The sequence below is a fragment of the Lepisosteus oculatus genome, chromosome 24 (genome assembly GCF_040954835.1).
Source record: "Lepisosteus oculatus isolate fLepOcu1 chromosome 24, fLepOcu1.hap2, whole genome shotgun sequence".
In the NCBI taxonomy this organism is placed as follows: Eukaryota; Metazoa; Chordata; class Actinopteri; order Semionotiformes; family Lepisosteidae; genus Lepisosteus; species Lepisosteus oculatus.
This window is the reverse complement of record NC_090719.1, coordinates 8096943-8120680: the sequence shown is the minus strand read 5'-3', so window position 1 is coordinate 8120680 and position 23738 is coordinate 8096943. Positions and strand designations below refer to the sequence as shown.

Sequence of the window (23738 nt, the reverse complement as noted above, 5' to 3'; positions counted from 1 at the left end):
GTCAGAATTTGAATTATCAACACCTTCCAGTTATCAAATGTGGATCCGAACTCCCTCTTTCTGAACAACTATATTGAATATGGTATAAAATCTACGCTTTGCCTTTTCATTGATTACGGAGATAAGACCAATTGTGAACTATCCATCATTTATACATCAGGGCATTTAAAGGAGCAATCTGTATGAATTGCCTTGCTCAGAGCTACAGTACAACATCAACAAGACTGCAGGGATTTAAATTATTATTGATATAGTATAAGTGTACCAATATACAGTAGTTTACTAATACTATATTACTAATGAGTACAGTACTACAGTAATTATTGCCAATTGTTACTTTGACAATGGCCAACAAAAACACACAACATACACAAAATACACAATTTCTCAAAGGTAGACAGATATTAAGTAATTTCTCATTTTTGTTTCCATTACAAGAGTAGCTGTTACTGAAAACACAACAAAACTAATTTAAAAATTGCATGAACAGCTTGAACACTACTGCACAGTAACTAAGGTACATTATAAAGTCTTTAGATGTTCATACTGCACTGGAGATGATCTTGTGGCTAAAGAGCAAGACATATATCAAAGTATTCTGTAAAGTTACAATTATGTTATCGATTTATAAGCAGTTTAGCACAAGGTTACTGTTCCAAAATAACATCATATACAGTAGCTAAGTCATCAGTTGTACTGTACATACGTTGTAGTCATCAGGTCCCGATCTAATAGAAATTCTTTGGACTTACAGTATATGAAAAACGTTGTGATCAGGCACTGCGTATCCAGTCTGTCTAAGGTGAAGTATATAAACGAATCTTCAACAAAATAGACCACATGAAAATCATCATATACAGTATGTCTGAAAAGTGATAGAAAAGCAGCAAAAGGTAAACAATATCATTTCAAAATCTACTTTAAAGCATATCATATTATTAATACAGTTTTTTAATTGTTTTCTCACCTCTTTTCTCACTATATTTTTATTGATTTAAATTACTACTGTAGGTCAGCACTATGTCCATACAATTCCAGTTTTAGGAGTGGATCTCCCCTGGCAACAATTTATTCCTTTATACATAATATAGTAACTATCTAGAAATACTTGTGTATTGAAAGAAACATTTCTGTGCTTTTTCTAGGGATTTCACATTATATTTGTAGAAAGTATTGTATTAGAATCTAGATCTAGTATCAATTATAATTAGATCTTTATTCCCTTTTGGAATGTCTTTGGTTTCTTGACTAAATTCAGTTTTATTTAACAATATATTACAGTACAGAAACTGGACGTAAAACAGACCTACCGTATGAATCCTATGACATAATTTTTCATTTTTGTGGTTTGTTTTTTTAAAGGTGTTCAGTTGTACGGTAGCCCCACAGTTTTAAAAATGCTGCATTTGTTTTCAGACTTGTTCCATCAATACAATCACAAACATAAAAATGAGAAATAACTGACCCAAATTCAAGACACTAAAATTATCTGTTGTCCACTGAAAGTAGGCACTGCTAATGAAAAAACACTCATGAAGCAAATCCTTATCATTGTATTATATTATTGAGGAAAGGAACTGACATCTTGTCTGCTTCCTTTGTAAGTCTTCGTTTGTTTGATATGGAGGTAGCTGAACGTGTTGAAGGAGTAGGCAAGGGGTGTTTTGTTTCTGCTTACTTCATGTCCATTTCATATTCTACGATGACTGAAAATGTCTTAGGAAAAAGTTGTATTCATGCAGTATTTTCACATTTGCATTTGTTCTTGTTCTTTTCTGTCAGTACACTTAGATGAGTCTAGACTACCTGATGTTTGGACACATTAATAATAATCATAATAATAATCATAATAATTCCTTATACTTACAGTACTGTATATGGCACTTTTCTGGACACTCCACTCAAAGCACTTTACAGGTAATGGGGACTCCCCTTCACCACCACCAGTGTACAGCATTCACATTAGATTCAAATGAAGTACTATAGCACCTACTTTGTTAAAGAAGAAAGGTGTTGGAATAGCTTATTTAAGAATAAATCTTTATGAAAGTAATAAAAATACTAATGAAGTAACCAAATACTTTGGATGTAAGATATGGATGTTTAAATTAAACTTTTCTTGACATATTAACAAAGGTGATTTTCAAGGATTTGAACTCCAGGTAAAAGTTTCAAAATCTTTCTAATTTTGACACAGCCATGGCAAAAGATACAGGTGCAAAACTAACAAGAGATTAAGCATATGGTGATCACCGAGAGTGGTCAGCAAAGGTTCATTCTAGCTCAGGATGAGACGTAGTCTTGGCATTTTTGGGTCAAATCCTTGGCAACCCCATGAAGCTCAGCAGGTGTGAGCCTGGTCAGTACCTGGATGGGAGACCTCCTGGGAAAGGTAAGGTTGCTACTTGAAGAGGTATTAGTGAGGCCGGTAGGGGACACTGTCCCTGCAGTCTATGTGGGTCCTAATGCCCCAGTATAGTGACTGGGACACTATACTCTAAAAAGGCACCATCCTTTGGATGAGACGTAAAACTGAGCTCCTGATTCTCTGTGCTCATTAAAATTCCCACAGAGAGTAGGGGAGTAACTCCGGCATCTTTGCCAAATTTCCCCCTGGCCTTTACCAATCATGGCCTCCTAATAATCCCCAACTATGAACTGGCTTTATCACACTGTTCTCCTCCCCACTGAGCTGGTGTTAATGAAAGTACTGGTGCACTATGGCTGCTGTCGCATCATCCAGGTGGATGCTACACATTGGTGGTGGTGGAGGGGAGTCCCCATTACCTGTAAAGCGATATGTAAGTGTAAAGAATTATTATTATTATTATATCATTATCATTATTAATAGAATGTGAGAAGGATTTTCTAAGTGGTAGCTCACTATGGGACAGTTCATACTATGGCTGGGTGAGTCAGCCGGGGTGTCTACAGCAGTCACAGTGACTCCTGGGGGCTCTCCTGGGAGCATAGCAGGTTGTGCTGTTCTCCCTGTCCATGTAAATTACCTAGTAGGCCACCCAGTTATTCAACTGTGGACTCTTTTCAAAGGAATTGTCTGTCAGCATTGAACAGAATGATGTACCCAGAGAAAAAAGAATATATTAGTCTCAATAATTTGCTAATTAGCATCTTGTTGAGAGTTCTAGGGAAGAGATTTATTGAAACCCGATACCATTGTGCTTCCCCAAGTCATTCAACACTGAATTCTTTTTGGAGCCATTCTGAAAGAATAGGCAAAATGCAGCAAAATACTGGAAGCAGAGAACAACAAAGAATGACAGGATCTTAACTAGCTGCAAACCTAACAAGAAATAAAACCAATTTGAACTACAGTACATTGTTACTTTAATTATCTTTTAAAGTAGTTTAATAGCTAATAAATACAAGATGGTTTCAATCAGAAGCAAGGTCATTTGCTGCCTCTGTATTCCGTCCTTCAGATGAGACGTAAAACCGAGGTCCTGACTCTCTGTGGTCATTAAAAATCCCAGGGCGTTTCTCGAAAAGAGTAGGGGTGTAACCCCGGCATCCTGGACAAATTTCCCATTGGCCCTTACCAATCATGCCCTCCTAATAATCCCCCTCTATGAATTGGCTACATTACTCTGCTCTCCTCCCCACTGAGAGCTGATGTGTGGTGAGTGTTCTGGCGCACTATGGCTGCCGTCACATCATCCAGGTGGGGCTGCACATTGGTGGTGGTGGAGGGGAGTCTCCATTACCTGTAAAGCGCTTTGAGTGGAGTGTCCAGAAAAGCGCTATATACTGTAAATGTAAGCAATTATTATTATTATTATTATTATTATTATTATTATTATTATTATTAAAACCTACTGGCTGCATACAGGCTTAAAGATGAACGCACACCCGTTTTAAATTTTAACAAAGTCACTTATATTCACTTCCAATATTTTGAACGTATTTCATAAATTGCTGTAAGGGCTGGAGTATCGAAGGAATTCATGATCATCCAGGTGGATGCTGCACATTGGTGGTGGTGGAGGGGATCCCCATTACCTGTAAAGCGCTTTGAGTGGAGTGTCCAGAAAAGCGCTATATAAGTATAAGCAATTATTATTATTATTATTATTATTATTATTATGGGTGCACTGTCTTCTCCTTAGTAATCCATGGATTTAGTAGCATGAGGCTAACAAGTAGAACATTTTTTTCTGGTAGCATAAAAAGGGAATGGTCCGCAGAGGACACTTGATTCAGAAGGTCACGTTATTTCTCCATTCCCCAGGAACTCAACCCTGGTTCAATATCTTACAAGCTGTTACTTCTCAACCACAGTGCATATAAAAGCAGAGCAGATGCTGAAGTCATTTTTATTGGCATTATACAGTATACCGATCAGTGGCTTCTGGGTGTTGCCTGTTAGATTGTGTTTTATGTAGATATCCTCTGTGTTTCTTATTCCTGTCCAAAATCACGGCTGTGAAATTGTAATTGCGAAGAAATGTCATCGCCTGATGCATGTGTGTGCTCATTCCCTCACCAAACACTGTAAAATGTTCAGAAAGGAAACTACAGAGTTTACTGAAGAAAATATTAATCTTCTAAAGCTATGGATCTTATTGGAAGAGCTAAGCCTAGCAACACAGCCTCCCTGCTGTATCCAACTCATATCCTTCAGGTTTATTAGATATTTTATTCCCTAGAAATGTTGGTGGCTATTAGGATGCCTAGGGGGTGAAAAATAGCTTCCTGTCATAAAGTCCTCAAAGCTTATGCCGAAAATGTCCCTGGGGATTGTAACCTTTCTTGCTGAGGCTCAGTTTCTGTTTACACTACTGCAGTTTAAAGGTGAGTGGTCTTTCCAGGCTGAGCTGCTACTCTGCAAACACTTCGTTTAAGAGATTGACAAGAAGGATATTTGATGAGCCCAGTTTACTTAAAGTGTTATATGTCAGCCTGTCATCCTCTATGCAATTAGTATTCAGTGGACACAGTTTCAGATTTTGTAGATACTGTTAATGTATATTGGTTCTGGGGGTTCACATGTCTGTGTTGACTTCAATGTGATGGAATACCTGCAAACTGTTTGGATAATTGAAATCCTTCTTGGTTGACTGTAGAGTTGATGGCTTATTAAGAGCATATTTCAGTGCAAAAGTCTAATTAGTAGCTACATAGGGTCATACCAAGTGATCTTATTCTCTGATTCTGTGTGGCCAAATTTAATTGGGACACCCAATTTTTCCAGTTCGTTGTTGACCACAGTTGCGGTTTAGATGTAGCTCTCAAAAAAAAAACTAAACAATTTATTCTCTAACATTCCATCTTTGCACTCTACTTTATGTGTCTAATGCTTTCTAAATGTTTCCTCTTGAATTCTAATTGGATTTTCTTTTTTTCTTTTTGTCTCTGAAACAGAGCGCTCTGAATGAAATCACATCACTTTCTGGCAGCGTGCTATAATAGTATTAGCCACAGTTTCTGTCGGAAGAGTGCTGGAGTGATGCCACTACAGGCCATGAAATGTCACAATAAAATAAGACAAACTGGGCATTCAGCAGAGTGCAATTTGAGTACAAACGTAGTTATTGGCTGCATGGTAGTCAAAAGCAATACATCATACCAGAAAGTGGTATACTGACTTATGTAATTAAGGAGCTAAAATAAAACAAAAACTGGCCATTGCTCTCTTTTAAAAGTTTCCCAGTGCTTCAGTTTATTACTCCCAAAAGGACGATTGTTTGCTATTGGAAATGGTAACCTGTTTAGAAAATGCTTTCAGAAAATGACAGCGGTGCAGCTTAGGCTAATAAAATAACGCACCAGAATGCTTGAAACCCTCTAATTAGCCACAACCTTTAAGAAATGCACATTGTGGTAAAGCTCATACATATTTATACAATTTAATAAAACCCAGAGCAAGTTTTTTTTGGTTTCCCATAGTACTTTCTCCTGTTGATCCCAGAGTTCCTTCAAACCTTCTACTTTACTAAATGGCTAATACACAAAATGAGGTTTACAAAATGAAACGATCTCATCTGAAGAGCTGAAGGTGTCTTAGCATACAAATGGGATACTGAATAACCTAGAGAGCCAGTGATTGGTGAGAATTTGAAATTGTCCTTCTCCTGAACTTTAGTTATGAAGTGAAACAACAGTCTCAGATTAGGATATAAATTAATAGGATGCATTCAGAGGCCAACTTAAAACTTGGAGACTGCCTGTTTCTAAAATGGAGTGTTGTCTTCTTCAGAAAGTGCGTCAGTTCATTTTCACATTTATTGGTATACCACTGGACTCTGATTTTGGTGACATTTGTTTTTTGCCAAACACTTGGAAGTACTCAGCAGAAGCTGTTCTTGTTTAGGAATTAATCTGCTGTAGGAGCTGTATCTACCATTTTGGAAGTAAAACGTTTTAGTTTATTCTTTTTTTTTTACTACTCATCTATGAGTACAGTCACACTACATGAGATTTTGACAGAAAAAAATAATCTTTGCCTAAAATGAAGTTGGAAGTTAGTCCATAGTAAGTAGCTTTATGGAACAGTTATGATGTTTAACTCTATGTCACTGTATCTAGCAAGCATATTAAATGGATGGTAGTGTTTTGCATTTTGAAAAAATAAAGTATTTTTTTAATAGACATTTTTTGACAAATATTTTGGTAATTACAATTCTTCTCGGGCATCTGGAATCTTTGCCTCAAAATGTCTCTAATCATTATTTTGAGATAAACATCCACAACAGTTTCAGGAACAAAAAAAAAGAAAATGAAAAAAAAAAAGAAATATGAAATCACACATTAATATATAATCTAATTGTAATTACCTTGGTTTGTCATTTACTTGCCAGAAGTAATCTACTAAGGCTGATGACTTTTACATTTAGGCATTTTGTATCTCAATTATGACAATTTAACATGTTTTTAGATTTAACTGACCTGAAGCAATAAGGTTAATTTAATGATGTATAAAAAAATCTCCTAATCCTACGTAGCCTCATATCAGATATTTGCAGTGTCACACTGTGTGGAACTGACATTTTTAAATCTAACATGTTCGGGTGAAAAGATACACTCTCTGTGTTGCACACAGTGTTCCAGATGAACATTAAGACTAAGTGGGGCACCAAATAGTTGTCTAATTTGTGTGTTGGGTTACTAGGCATATGTCGCTTCAAAGAAGCATGGAACATACTGTATAAAGACACATTGCTCATAATGTGTAAAACCTAATTGTAGGACAAGATAGGTTGGATATTAAATCATTTGGCGGTATGAATTTAAGATTAAACAGATTCTCTAATGACAGTTTTAAAAAATAAAAACAAAAAAAAACAAAGATATTTCTGTTTGACTTCTCACTTAAGTCTATTTTGGAGCACTTTCAAAGGAATGTATTTTCTGTTTTCTCAGTTATTGAAAATGAAGTCAGTTTCAGCTTTCCTTCATTTTAGTAAAAACCCATTCACTGCGCTAATAAAGAACACAGTCCCGAGTCTGTGTAGCAGTCACGTACAGCTGGAGATCTGTGCTTTACTGGTGCAGTCTGCAGTGCTAATACACAGCAGTTCATTCACAGCATGCTTCTGCCTCCTCTCGACTGGCTGCTTCAAGGTGTAGGCCCTACCTGCTGTAATTTTCTTTACCAGACACTTAGCCTTTTTCCCCCCTCACTCAAAACCTTCACTGCTCTGTCTTCTCCCCTTGCTGCTGTTAACGTTTAGTAATGTGGAGTTTGGTACCAGCAGTGTTTGGCATATAGCATCATTTGGCTGCTGTGAAATTAAACTCAGGAAATGAGAAAAGCTGTTGTATCGGGTGTTGCTAAGCAACTGGTATTGTGTTGCTCTGATGGATTATGTCTTCACTTTGTGAATACGTACTGTTGAAAATGAGAGATTCGGTGCTGAAGGCTGGTGACATCTGTGTTGTTGACACTTTTAGAGGCCCTTTGGAAATAGAGCTAGTCTTTTCTCACTTGCTTTAAAACCATATCTCAGACACAAAAGACCTGATTCATACAAATTATGTACTCTACATATATCATTGACCAAACATATTTCAAATCCAATATTTGATTGTGGATTTCTGCTTAACATGTTTATTACAAAACATTGTTCTACAAGCATCCCTGGCTCTGTATAAACAGATGTTATTTCATCAAAAGGAATTATGAAACACGATGAAAATACACGGAACAGGTCAGGTTTAAGCTGAAGTTTTCTTTCATTTTTTCTTGTGGCTCATCCTTTTGTAGAAATTGATTGATGTCTCCCATTTTTACAGTCTGTTTTTTGATAGTTGCTTTTGTTACAATGCTGGGAAAACCCACTTCCACTTCAACATTCAATTTATGTAAAATGATGGTTTTGTGGATACAATCTGAAAATATAAACATGCATATTTAAAGGTATTTACAGACCATTCTGAAAAGAGCAATCTGAGATTCCAGAGCAGCACAACAGATCACACACATTTTGCAGGTATGTAGATTTAATTGAAGAAAACATATAGTATTATACAGAATAGCAGTGAAAACAACCAGGGGGAGCTATGAAAATTAGTGTCCACACAAAGCCTAACACTGGAAATGGATGATCTGTCAAGATATATACCGCACTGCTTTTGAACATTTACACAGCTCTGCACGTATGGCACAATATTGAATTTGTGAGATAGAAGGGAATGATAACTTTAAAATAACTCTTCTTCAAAGAGCTTCAGGACATACTAAGTAACCAAATCTGTTATATGTGTACAGTATAAATATATACATGCGTACTGTATATACCACATGTACTGTACTGTGCATGCATTGCATTTTCATAATAATCTTTACACTTCTAGAGTGCTTTTCTGGACCCTCCACTCAAAGCACCTTGCGGGTAATGGGGACTCCCCTCTACCACCACCAGTGTGTAGCCCCCACCTGGAAGATGTGACTGCAGTCAAAGTGCACTAGTACACTCACCACATACCAGTTATCACTAGGCAGGAGAACACAGTGATGAAGCCAGTTTATAGATTATTAGGAGGCCATGATTGGTAAAGGACTGGGGGGAACTTTTAGTGCTACACATGACATACACTCCTCACACTTCACGCCACCAGAGTCTTAGACAGGCATGTTAACTGGCAGGAAGCCATTCTGCTATAAAAAACGTTCATGATGGAAAAACTAGCAACACACTTGTTAATATTTTAAAAATCACCCCCGAAGAAGGCTCCACAGCCGAAACGTTGTGTTTTCTTTCTTTTATTTTCAGCATGGAATAAACCTATTACGTATTCCTTGGCAGCCTACACATGCTGTTGCAGTTACCCACCTGAACTAAAAAAATATGTGTGAGGTAAAAAAGTAACAGACGTACTGTATGTACTGTAGCATCAGATGTATTGTAAAGAGAAACGTCCTATGCAATACACTTTCTGAATTTCATTAATCAGATACCCGATAAACTGGATTTCTGAAGCCAGCATGATAGCCAACATACAGCTCACAGAGTTGCTCACACAGGTGTTTTTGCAAAACTAACAGCCCCAGTTCAAATTTACAATATCCCAAACAGTACCACCAAACCCAGTCAAGCACTCCTTTACTGAAACCTTTTTGCAACAGTAGGCTCACATATCAGACATATTCAGTTGGAATAACATCTCATATCCAAAACATACTCGTGCGTATTCAAGAGATCAGTTGACACTATTTGTTGACACCATTTGTCCAATATGTATTGCATTGATTTCATTAGTTGTTTTCAGTGGGATAGCATGAGTGAATATCTGTAGCTTTTCAGATCCTAGTTTTATTTGTGTCATTTCATTCAGCATTCATGAATGCTCTGTGTTCCTGAGCAGAGGGTGGCATCGTTCACGTTTCTACAAAAGCAAACTAGTGTAACTTCTAGTAAATTATTTCTTTTTCAAAGTGTCTGTGCATGTACTGAGCCTGAAGTTTGCGTTTTGTGTGGCCTTTTTCCCCCTCTTTTAAGGAGAAAGTAGGCTTTGAATACATTTCGTGACTCAGCGCTCTGTAATCACATAGAACATAGGTAGCAAGAATAAGGGAGGAGAGACCACATGGAAAGGTCATGTGAAAGCAATTCACATATATACTGTATACATATTACAACATGAGTTGCATAATAGTTGCCTAAAATATGACAATAATACATCAGTGTGAAGTAGTGGTCCAAAATTGAAGGTTGTGGGTAAAAACCCTGCTCTACTCTTGAGCAAGAGAAGTTCCCCTGTAATCCTGTAGCAGAATACCCAGCTGTATAAATGGGTGTAAATGTACTTTAATTGGTTATGGATTAAAGGGTCAGCCAAATACATATATATTAGAATTTATACAGTATACTTGGTTTAATGTAACAGATACTTCTCTCATTCAAACAGGGTCTGTTTTTGACAGGGCCTAACCTTCAGGCTTTCAGTCTTGCACAGTTCAGATCTAACATTTCTGTGCTATATGTTCAGAACATTTAATCTTATTACGGGTTTACTTTTTGTGCTCGAATGTACTGTGTACTTCCTGTGTCTGTTTGAAAATGTCCTTACTTAAAGATTTCTTTCTATAGTAATTGCATTAATATTTAATAATGGCTTCCTTTAATTTAATAGCTTGATTTGTGTCAAAGACAGTTAAGATCACTTCAATTAAATTCATTTAGCAAGTGAATTCCTTGACAATGCTGCTGAACAATTTTTTCGAAGAGGTGGTTAAACTGTTCTGATATTATGTCCTTCTTGTTTTCCCATCTCAGCTGATTTCCAGTGACGCAGATGGAGCTATACAAAGAGCTGGGAGATTCCGTGTGGAAAATGGATCTTCTGATGAGGTCAGTGTAGAAATACCACAAAATAAAAACAGTGCATTTCTTGTTGTTTGGCCTTGCATACTGCACAAGATCTGATGCACATATGTATTTATGAAGGATTTAATTTTTTATCATATGCACATACAGTATACACATACAGTACTTCTGAATTATGTAGGAACATTTGATCTGAAATGAGAAGACAGTGCTTGGATAACACTATATGTGATACATGAGCTACAATAAAAGATAGGATTGAAATGGCACAGTGACGTTTTATAACATCTAAATGTGTGGATACAATACTTTATGCTGTCATTCCATTTGGATTTACTAACTTTTAGGAGTTATATGGCTTTGATGTCATATTCATATTTCATATTCAGAATTTGAAATCTAGGACATCACCATTTTCACATCAACAAATGAGACATTCAAATGAAAAACAATACTCTTGCAAAAGATAGTTGCTTTGCATTACTGTTTATAAACATTAATACGTGCTACTGTATGCACATTACACTTTTCAGCATGTGAGATGCAGGAGGTAATAAAAATATTTATCTGTTATGTGAAACAATCTATATTCTCAACAGTTTCCAGTTTCATTAGTTGTCTTTTAAGAAATGACAGTTATTTACCAACAGTCACTTCAATGCAAAATGTCTTTTCTCATTCATTACAGGTTAACCGGTTCACTATATCATCTTTAAAGCTTAGAAGCATTAGTCCATGTTCAATGATTATTTATAGAGCATACAGCCCCAAGAATTTCAATCCATTAACAAACTACACAGTGCATCAATAACCAAAAAATATCACCCTTAAAAAAGAAAAATATAATTCCAGAACTGTGAATGATCATTTTTCTTTTTGACTACATTGAACAGTCATTTTTTTCTGTGCAGTTTCTTGACTTACTGTATATCATACCCATCTTTCAGAGTCTTTTTAACTTCTTCCTTTTTGGTTTTTATTTCAACTGGATTTTCAATGAATGCTTTGAAAACTGAAAGTAATATATTCCATACGTTGTATATTTAATTTTTTTTGTTCCAGATCTTCAGCATAATTGCTCTTAAATAAATCATGCTGAAAGTCATTTCTGATTCCTGTTGCAGGGGGTTCACGTGTCATTTGGGACTTTAGACTTGACAAAAGTGACTTGAATATAATGTTGTCAAGTACGCAATATTTGAATCCTAGTTAAAACATCAGGGTTGTTGACTTGTGACTTGAGTCAAATATTTTTGACTTGAGACTTGAATTATATCTTGGCAGTTGTGTCTCTAGACTTTACATGAGACTTGAAAAATGACTGCTTGTAAACATGCCGCGGAGAAATGTGCTTTGTTTTGAGTGAGATACTGTGGAATAGCTTAACAGAATGTTGCAGTGGTACCACTGAAGGTCTTTCTCTGACAAACCCTTTTCATCTGCACTTTGATCATCTGAACAACTGCTCTTGTCCCTGTAAGATGACAACATCAAACACTTGGAAATAAAAGAATGCCAGACAACAAAACAGATTAATGTGAGAAGACTCTCTTCACTTCCACCCTCTTTTTATCTGATGCACAGGTGCAACAGTGGCTTTTGTTTTTTGCTTTTCGACTGGAAAATAAGGAGAGCAAGCTTTGTACGCATCAATATTTAAAAAATGTTTTTCAAAACTGTTACATTTGAAGTTTGTGGGCTAGCTAATTGAGATTTGTTCTTTTCATTTTAATGCGCTGTATTTTTGAGCAATTTGTGAGATTAGACAAATAGGTCTTGAATGTGTTTTTAGTGTGAAGACTGTTGGTTCTCACTTTATTTTAAAACGGATTCTGTTAACATGAGAATGTGGCAAGCCTTAGTAGGAGAACATAATGTTGTTTTTAGCACATTCTCTCTGGTAACTTCTTTGCAATCTCAACAATTACACACTGAATGTACACTGCAGAAATCTTCAGCCACTTCCTCTGCTGATGACTTGATAAGGATCTTAGCAGTTCATTGCAGACACACCCTATAATAAATGTATAGCCTCCCATTTCTCTATACCATAATACAGTATGTTTAAGTATAATCAACAAACTACCTGGAAAGTAGAGGTATAAAGAGTGGTATATTTGTTCAGAAAAGAGGGAGTAGGCTTATTTACAATGTTGAGTGTAAGCATGCACAGTCTACCATCTTTGCAATTCAAAAGGCTGTCATTTTCATCTATTGTATGTTGTTTCCAGTTCTGAAACGCCTGTACTCTTTGCAAAATCACTTCCAATTTTCACTTGTGCAAAGATCAATAGCTGTGCTATTAGCAGAAGTACAATGCCCATTTTTTCATCGGTTGTTTAAATAAGATTTAAAGTTTTAAGCCACAGAATGTAGATGGGAGTGTAAGAAAACCTCATACTTGTATAAGCTTGTGTTGACAATTGGTTTATTTACATTTATATTAATCTAGAAATAAATGGGTGTGTACTTCAATTGTACTGTATGATTTAGTAAATAGTGCTGCACTGCAAATTTGTGTTCCGGAAACAGGTCGCAGTGCGATGAGCAAGTTAAAAAAGTGGCGTCACTCCCCTCTGAAAGCTAGACTGTGTGAAACTGTGCTGCACCAGAGGACCCTTTTTTTTGGCTTGGTGGAGTTATCTGCTGTCTAGGGAGCTGAGAAGCGCACGCTCAGAACCCACAGGCCACCAGGATCGTTTCTTGGCAAGGGGAAGGGAGACATGCAGTTGTCACATTGATTTTTATTTTCAATTTAGAATCTCCCATTCATTTTTTGTTATAGTTTCCCGATTTGGGAATCGTCAGATGTCTTCGCTGAGGCTATAAAGCCTTCACAAAGGAGAGAATGAGGAAACGTAGGCCGACATGCTCATCTTTTAATGTATCACAGGCGACCCACCACAGACCAGAGATTCCGTGCCAGTTGGAAGAGAGGCAGCTCTCTCACAGATAACATGGCAAATCTGCAAGCACCTAGGAAGGTTGCAGGGGTCACAGTGTTGGCTAAGAGCCTTGTTACGTCCCACTGTGCGGTCTGTGTGTTTTTGTTATGTTCCACACTACTGACCTTGATTGTTCTCCCTCCCTAAGTGGTCCATCATTACACTATTGTTTCAGTATGATGTCGTCATCAGCTTCTCAGCCAATCAGAACTCATCTTATTCACTATATAATATGGAGACTTTCAGAAGGAAGAAGCCTTTCGTTTGACTCGGTTCGGTTTTCGCTTCGCTTCAGCTTCGGCTTTGTTGGTTTGTTGGTTTGTTGGTTTGCTTTGTGTGTATGTGTTTTCGTATAGCTTCGGCTTTGTTGTTTTGTTGGTTTCTGTTTGTCTCTTTGTACTTTCGTTTGTTTGTGTTATCCTTATTTTGCCATAACCTTGCCCAAACTTTTTATTGTACTGTACTTGTTAGACAGCCCTGACTGACTATTCCCCTCCTATACCAGGCAGCGCTCACACATTTCTACAGGGCTGCTTGGGGAACTCCTGCTATAACTAGAGATGGGACCCAGTCTCGAACCCACAACACCTGGATCACAGCTGGAGCTCAACCTGTGCTCAAACCAGCACTTTCACCAGTTGCGCCACGAAATATGAGCTTAGTGCAGAACTGTAGCTTCATTGGCAGCACAATAGCTTAAAATTCATTCACTGCTGTCAACACAAAGCTAATGTCTACACACGCATTTTGTTGTTTTTGGCTGTGAGCAGTTGCATTGATAGGGAAGAAAACTCTTAAGACACAAAGATTTCTAATAATACATTGTTTGGAACAATGATTATGCTGACAGTATCAGGCATACGCAGTTAAAAGAGCTTCTACAGTTTAATCACACTCTGTGGACTGTAGACAATGAGTAAGCAATGAACTACTGGCACTACATACTGGGGACGGCTGGCAGTGGCATTAAATTATACATACAGAGGTAAGCTACTGAGCATTTTCTTCTGGGGGTTACAGGAATTCCAGATTTTCACATTCATGTATTCCACCCTCATGTATCCATTAACCGAAAGCAGCTTATTCTGCATGAGAGTCACAGTTATCCAGAGCCTTTTTCAGGAAGCACAGGGAGCAAGAGCAGTTTTGGGCAGAGACACCATACTTGTCTCATAATGGATGGATAGATGGGTAGCTAACTTTGTTTTTCTTTGCAACCTTTTAGAATTACACCTGAAAACCTTCCAAGACCAGGCACTATTTGTTCAAGATGCATTTATATGGAGAAAGCTTTCTGAATTATGTAAAAGAAAATATTTTAAATCCAGATGGAGCGCTATGCCTAATACGGTTGATAAGTGCTTTTCTGGCTCACTCAACCATCACTGAATTATGCTTCCCCTAGGTAGTGTTACTGGGGACTTGCACAGAATGTTATTCTGTCTGGGATCAGGGTCTGTAGCTGCTGGATTTACCTCTCAGGAAACACTAAATATGACTCCAGATCCTTTTGTTATATAATTCAGCACATAATGGTGCCTGTCAGTGTCTTGTCTTCTCCCTTGATCTGTGTTCCTAGATATTGATAAGATGTTCAAGTGTCTGTCATTTGGACAGGCTGATCATTCCATTTACCAGCAAAAAGAAATAAGGCAGGGAAAAGGGACTTCTGCGAAGATTTGATTCTTTAAGTTAAGATATGAGCTCCACATCAAATAATAATTAGGAATATAATATTTTTAAAAGAAGATATTACATTTAAAAATTGTAAAATGTCAAAAGAGGGGTAGATATCCTAAAATGTATTATTTAGGTGCATCTACTATATACTGTACTGTATAATCTTTTAATTCACTTCAGACACTAAGAGAAATGGCTTCTCATGTGCAGCACAACATCTGTGGAACTCCTGGCACAAATCCATTAGAGAGCATTTTTAAAAACGTGCTTGAAGACCCGTTTTTTCATTGTAGCTTTAAATGTATAATTTAGTTTTATATTGTGCAGTGCTGTGATTACAAAAATGCTGAGAAAGAAAATGTATTTTTTAGTATTTCTTGAAGTATGCAGATTTATGACTTTAAGATGTTGTCATCTGTATAAAAAGCATGTCATTATTTTTTCACAAGGGTGTTACTGTTTAATGAAGGCTGTACTAGTTTAATCGTCAAAGTGGTTTCACAGTACTCTCATGATCAATATCAGTGTTCCAGTCATATATATGGAAATATGTGTGTTATTCTGCCTTGCTGCTACAGATCAATATCATTCAGCTGACTAGGGTGTGCAATTTAAACTCCAATTTCTTTTTTCAAATGCCACTGTTGTTCAATTAAGGTCCAAGTTCCCTTGCTGGAGCCCAAGCATTATAAAGTATAATTACAGAAATATGAATATCTGAGAGCTCCAATGAGAATGGCTCAGGACTGAGACAACCTTTTCTTACAACAAAAGAACAATGAAAGCTTAAAGTATTTTATTTCTACAACCCTTGAAAGAGAGGGACTTTCTTCTAAAATAGTGCACGTAAAGTGCTCCCATAAACAGCAAATGATGATTTGATGGGTTTAAAGTGGGAGATGAGCAACTGACTGTGGCCTCATGCTTTCTTATTAATTTTATCAATTATAGTTAAGTGCTCTAATAGGCAAAGTTATTTAATTAATAAAAATAACAAAAATTACATATACTGTAAACCTATTTGTTCAAGAACACCTGTAACTCCAGTTTCAAAAATCACTTGCCACCATCAAAATACTGGATACTTGCCAGTTTCAAAAATCAGTCTTAGTGAGGCCTCCTGAGCCAGGAAAGATACCCACTCTCATAACACATGGAGAGGCACTTGTACTGAAATGGTATTCTCATTCCAGAATTGGCAGGCTGCATAGAGAAGGAAAGAGAAGGCTGAATTTTGAGATTGGCAAACACATTCACCTAATAGGTTCGGAACTGGAGTGAAGGATAGTTTCTATTTTATTTTGCATTCCATTGTTTCTGTGGCAAACACAAGAGAAGGGAAAAGAGGAAGAAAATGTCAGCACACCCTCTTTCCTATTTGTCAATATTGCCTTACAAGGCTAGATGATGCACAGGTATTTGCTTTGTCCATATGGAGCGAATGAATGCGAATGCGTAGCCAGGAAGGCTCATATACTAGATGCAGACCATTGCAGCATGACCACATACAGTATTATTACTCTCAAGCGTTTATCTCATGATTGGAACTTGCATTGCATAGCTGTCTCAGCATTCTGACTTAACACCTCTCAGAAAGCAGTTTTAAATGACTTCTTTTTAATATTTTTAAGCATGTTAGTTTTATTGTGGGATGATGTAACCTAAGAAATACATCAAACATCTGCTTACCATCAGAGCCATCACTGGCCAGCTGTGATCTCTTTTGGCAATCACCCTAAGCGCTTGCCAGAAGAGATTTTTGGTAGTGCACACTCTGAACCGCCCAGCCAGACAGCCAGTCATCTTTTAACGTGTGACAAGCCCTGCAGTGTTGTACAGAAGGTTCAGTGCAGACTGGAGGAGTGGCGCATCTTTCAGTGCTATCACTGCAAGTTTGCAGGCTGTGAGCTGAGAAAGCCATGACCACACTGTGTGCTCAGCAACCCCTGTGGTGCTCAGCAAATTATACACCACTGTTTGGAGAATCAACTTTTTACAGCAGAAAGCGTTACTAAATGTTTTGTTGCTAAAGTTTTAAAAAAGCAACATCTGTCGGTGTTATTCATGCCTTGTGAAAAAGAACAGAGGGATTTACATAGCAGTTATCATTTTCTGTTCACTAAAATGTAAAGATTTTCTACAGATAGACTCCAACATAAGAGTACTAAACAACATTAAAAAATATTAGACCTTGTTTTGTAGAGAGACTGAAAATATTTTAAGAAATAGCTCTGATAACGTCACTTCTATGCACATAACACCATCAGGATGAAGCTTGTACTGATGTGTACTGTATATTAGACTATAAATACATGCTGGACAGGTGCACAATACAGTTCATTATTGCCCTCACAGGGGGAAGTCTAGTTTAAAACAGTACGAAACACTATTGTGCTCAATTCCAAAGCATCCTGGTGCTGAAAGAACACTGAAACCAAATGGGGGGTCCGATTCATTAGGTTTGGTAGTTCTGTCCCTAAATATCAGAATGCCCAAAAAAGCAAATCATACTGTAAAAAAAAGGACATACTGTATTCTGCAGTGAATACAACACACTCGTTACACTTTCCTTAGTTTTAGTAGATTTTGAGCCATAACAGAACATATGGAGTTTGCTATTCTCTAGTCAATGTTACATCTAAATTGATGGTACTGTATATGTACAGTATGCCTTCTTTATCATTGTAAATTTCACAGAGGTTTTCTGCTTCAATTCTTGAGTTACTATAGAACACCCTACATATAGTATAACTACCACACAAGACCACACAATCAGGAATAACGATGACAAGCTGATACTGTTGACTTGTAGTGATCGCTCGCAGATGCTGAACAAATCTGCAGTAGAATTACTGGCAGACCCAGTCACACTAAACCCCAGTTTTCATTGAAAACCAGCTCCCCTGAGATTTGGGGTGTTGCCCAAGCAGTCAACACAATCACAGGGCAAGAGCACATTAAGATATGATTTTTAAAAGTGTTAAAAATGTTCATTTACATTCAGTATACTTATATGCAATACAAACATGTGCATACAATGTATGTATGTTATAATCATTTGCAGTAAGTCATGATGTTCCACATTGTATATTCTTATAAACTTTCTCTTATTATATTGGAGAATATTGGATTAGAAACAACTGCTGAAGTCAGAATGGCTAAGCTTTGGCATTAATGAATGCTTCATTCTTCAAGTGCTTTTAGTAAGGCTTCCAGTGCATATATTAAAACCAGTGGAACCAAGCCAGATGGCATTTTAATAATATGAATCCTATCCTAATGACATTAAATGATGGCTATATTTTGTGCATAGTAATATTTCACGGCATTTGTCTGTTGTGAAAGTCTATATTGCAGGTTCCAAGCCAAATCTCAGAGGAGCTGTGCATGTGCACAGTCATGCACAATGTTTTTATTCTCCGTGCTTGATAAGATTCACATCAGGAGAAATTACATTTTGGAAGCAATGTGCTACATGTAGATAAAATTTCCTTTATGAATGCTTCTGGAATACACAGTAGAACCACAAGAACGATCCTATAATCTCCTCTTTTGTTGTTCTGTTCCTTTAATGTTTAACTGTAGCGCTTGTAATTTTAGACTTTTTAAAACCACATTATTCAATCACACTAATTAAGAGGGTACAGCATTCCATTGTTGTTCCTGTTTTTGTAAAGAAAAGTTGCATATTTTCCAACAGATCTGCCATTTTATACATCTTGTAGGTCTTGAAATAATCATGTTTTAACCATGCTGTATTGGCACAGTGTTCGTGTTTTTTGCACAGAGGCAAGCCCTGTAATTCAAGCACTAATAATTCCCTCACTTTTACAAGCAATTTACTAGAAATATTACCACATAAGGTTATGGTTATGTGGGAAGAAGTGGTTCTTTTTGGTATCATCAAAAGGCAAACAGAAGCATGCCAGATAGCTGAGGATTTGTTGTAAAGCACTGTAGGAAAATGCTGGAGCCTTAAAGTGTGATTATACAGACCAAGCAAAATTAATTTTCATAGATTGGTTTGAGAGTAAAGATATGTTTGTATCTTCCTGGGCAGTTGTCATATTTCCTAATTCATGGAGGCAATCAGAGCTACTGTTTTCAGGTCAGGTGCTGTCAAAGAACCGGATGGCTTATTTTATTAAATCTACAGTACATGTATGTGCAGCAGTAATGGATGATTTGATCAAATTGCAGTTACTGTAGAAATAAACACATGGTTTCCATGTATGGTAAATGCTACATCATCTTTGCTTTAAATTACATATTATGAATTTATACTTTTTTTATTTGTTAGTAAGTAGTCCAGCTCATTTATCATCACTATCCAGACATTGGTGTGACATGTCTAATGCAGTACAATTTTGAGGCTTAATTAATTTGTTGATAAAATATTTAATAGTAAAAATAAAATAACCTAAAGGCAAATTTCTATTAGTACTTTACGAGCTTGAGGTTTACTTTTTCTCTTTCACAACTGTGACATTTTTTTACCTAAACAAATTAGACTGTTCTCCTTAGATCTCTAAGGTGTGAATTATCACAAGAGTGAGCTATTGGGATGACAGCCTTTAATAGGCTGTCCTTTTTATCTGTCTCATAGAAAGAACTGTTCTGAATACCTAATGGGTGCTTTGCTTATTTGTTTAATCAGTGTGTGTGCGTGTGTGTGTATTTTTCAGGATTAAAATAAAAGTAATTATACGATACAAAGGTACATTAACAAGAATTCCTTTAGGAAAATTACTTTATCCGAGAAGCAGGGCAAATAATCAGAAGGCGTAGGAATAAATTAAAAAAGCAAACATCCACTGTTCTCATTTCTTCTCAGAACAAAATACATTTGGAACATGCTAGTAAAAATATACACATTTTGGGGTTCTGTGAGGGCTCAACCAGTAAATTATTTGGTTTGCAGGTTGAGCTGTCTATAATACAGTACTTTACCATTTCTCTGGATTTCACTCACAAACAGCTGAGCGGTGCTGAATCTAGATTTGGCTTGTACTGACCATCAGCTTCCTTGTGACTTTCAGAGCACCTGTGAGCTTGAGGTTTTCATGAAAGCTGCAGTGGTAAAGCACATTTGCTCATTTAAGACACCAAACTAAAAAGAAAAGCTTGTGGCAATGCTTAAAAAATCAACTGTTTTAACATCTTTGTTAAAAACTGTGCTTTCTTTTTGGTAGAAATGGATAGAAAGACTGTACTGCTATGATGTTTTTCTAACATCTGTTGTTGTTTTGCTTCTAGAACACAGACTATACTCCTGGCACCTGGCGGAGAACTGATGTACACTTGGAGAATCCAGAATACCACACCAGATGGTATTTCAAATATTTCCTGGGAAAAGGTGCACAATTTGTTCTTACTCTGTCTTATATATTTGCCAGATGTATACAGTAGATTCATTTTCACTTTCCACCATGCACGTAGATGTCCGTAAAGGTTTTGTTAAAAATACATTTCCATTGATACTGAAAACAGATCTGTTTGTTTCCTCAATAGCTGTGAACATTGTGTCTTACAGCATGTGATTTGCACTAGGGCTGGTTTCCATGCTTGTGCAGTATAAACCCTCAATCACAAGTTAAGTTTTAATTGCATTTAAAATTATTCACCTACTGGGTTGTTGTAGACTTCACTGACACTGTGAATTACACACCAGTGTTGGTCCATAATGAAAACCAACAATCCTGGCTGTTCCTCTTAAAGCAGGTGTCCTAAATGTATATTTCATTTGTTTTACAGAGAAGAGCACTGAAGGAGATTTGTTAGGCATTTCTGAATTCCGTGCCACGTAGTTTTATGGACAGCACTTGTTGTGTAAAACATTCAAAATAGCTGTAAAACAAAATAAACAGGCTGACTCTAAAATGTATGACTAGCATAACTAGCAGTATTGCACTTCTATAATATCAACTCATTACAGAATACAACTCATTGTGCTCACTATACAGTACATATTTAAATCCCCATACACTATATGTTTGAGCACAGAATTAAGAATATAGAATGAAATGTAAAAAAGGACCATACTCTTTATTAATTAACTATGTATTAATAAATAAAGGGCTGTAAGACAAAAAAACTAAAGACTTAAAAAATATTTAATGCAAGAGACAAACAGCAGAAGAAACTGCAACACAACTTTCATATTTTAACTTGCAATAATTCAAGTACAGTAATTGCAACACATTTTTAAGCACTTCTTGTGGGGTTTTTTCTCAACACTGATCTGGTATAAACATGTACTAAAATATTTATAATGGAAGGTCTGTATGTTTTCCTATTCTTTCGTATTTATGTTTTGGAGTAGTTTACATTCCACATAAGTGAAGGTTCAGTAATTAGATTAAATATTCCTGACAATAATGAACTTCAAACCTTTAATGTATAGAATGTCTCATAATACAATAATTTAAGAAAACTAGCTTTTTAAAAATTAAACTGTAGCACTCTGCAGAAATATTGTAGATAGACTGCAAGATATCTAAGAAAAATTAAAACTGAATTGCTGTATTGCTTGCATTCTGTTATATCACTGAAAACTGGATACTAGGAACAAATGGCCTTCAAGAGACTTCAAAACTGGTAACTTGAAAGCAATTTTTCAACGTACAGGTTTCATGTGCAAATTCAAACATTTGTCATGCAAGATACACAATATTCCTAATTTATGAAGAGTATCCATAGGCTTTAAGATTTTTCCATGGCGGTTTTACTGTACCTGTGGGCTTGTTTTTCAAACCTTTTGGAACGATTTCAGCAAGCTGAAGAGGTCATAGGAAACACCCCTTCTAATAAATCAAATGTACACATTCTACAGTATGTGTACACACTGTATATGACAGTAAGACGTGTAGTCACTATGAATCTCTTCAGCTGTCATCTATTATTTATAGGGTGTGAATACTTTTTAACAAAACTGCACAGGCAGTGATGGCATAGTAGGTAAAGCATGCAGGAATTCTAAACACTATCACATGTTTGTGCTTGTTTGACAGGCCTGCCCCATCACTAGCAGCCATTGCAGTGTTTTGTCTAGTTGGGAGCTTATTTGTAGGTCACCAGCCACCACTGAGGTCTGGCCATCTTGGAATCAGGCTTGTGTTAGTTGCAGCACTTGCAGGGCAGTGAGTCTGATATCGTTGCATACAAAAGCACTGATAAGCCAAAACCGATCAGAGCCTGGAAGAGAAACCAGCAAAATGGCACACCATTCCTGCCTACACATACTGCGTGTCATGAACAGGGTTCCATTAAGGCTACTTAGGAATAATTTGGTTTTGCCTGTAATAGTTTTCTTTCAAAATATAACTCTAATCCCTAGAAGTGCTCTGGAAGAAGAGGGGAAATGCCCCACCCCCACTGAACACAAATTCCTGCTGTTTAACAGTGGTCTTCCAGTGACCCGCTGTCCTTACTATTCCTGTTTTCCATAAAAAAAGGTATGCAGTCATGTAGTCGTGTAGTGGTGGGTTAGATGAGAAGTTAAACTAGATGTGTGTGAGAAGCTTCTGAATTTCAAATTGCAGTGATATATTTAATGCAGGGGTTTAAACTTTTGACCTCTTTCTGTGGGCTCATTACACTGCTGGAAAGCACATTTGAATCGTAAGTTCAGTGCATGGCTGAGAGCCTGAACTGTTAAGCGGTTAGAGAGAAACAAGACTGTACTCTTTCTCCAAGTTGCATTAGAATACAAGTCAGTCAGCTGGTGCTATTATTATTAGTAGTAATATTATTGATAATAATGGTGCTGCTACTACTACTAGTTATAATCTTTTAAACAACAAAAATCCAGTAAACGAGGACTTTTAATGGTTAGGAAACCATGATGTCCTCACCTCAAAGCCCTGATAATATAGGACAAGAGTCTTAATCAAGAAAGAAATGTTTAATCCTAGGAGAATGAATGCCAGTCATTCAAATGCCAGAGGTATAAATGTCAAGATTATGTTAACACCAGAGGCGCAGTGTGAAAATATTAATCCAATAAAATCTTTCCAGATTGATTAAGGTTTTTAAATTGTTAAAACTATTAATTAAAAAAATGTGGGAGGAATTAATAAACATCAGTGAGTAACATGGCATATTAATCAAATAACTATTTGTAGTGACATTTGAATTTGTTACTGCTAATCCACATTCCATTCCATGCAAAAATGTGTGCTCAGGCCTTAAAACCTCCTTCCAAAATGCCAAAAATTAACCTTGTATATTGAGTCAATGTGTAACGTATTTGACAATACTAGACATCAGAATCCTACATGCTCCATTAAAAATAAGAAGATATTCTTGTGAATACTGTATATGTTAT

At 36.6% G+C, this 23738-nt stretch overlaps 1 protein-coding gene and 1 long non-coding RNA gene across 4 annotated transcripts in view; one reads left to right on the top strand and one right to left on the bottom strand.

Moving 5' to 3' along the window:
• The window catches only part of garnl3 (GTPase activating Rap/RanGAP domain like 3), a 141408-nt gene that overhangs the window by 59890 nt on the left and 57780 nt on the right, over positions 1-23738 (top strand). For all 3 annotated transcript variants that reach the window (XM_006640646.3, XM_015366920.2, XM_015366922.2), the window contains exons 3-4: positions 10737-10811; positions 20669-20768. In XM_006640646.3, the coding sequence (XP_006640709.3) occupies positions 10737-10811; positions 20669-20768 (175 nt within the window). The remainder of the gene's footprint in view (positions 1-10736; positions 10812-20668; positions 20769-23738) is intronic.
• LOC138224941 (uncharacterized) overlaps positions 1-23738 on the bottom strand; it is a 212181-nt gene that overhangs the window by 152308 nt on the left and 36135 nt on the right. The window lies entirely within an intron of this gene.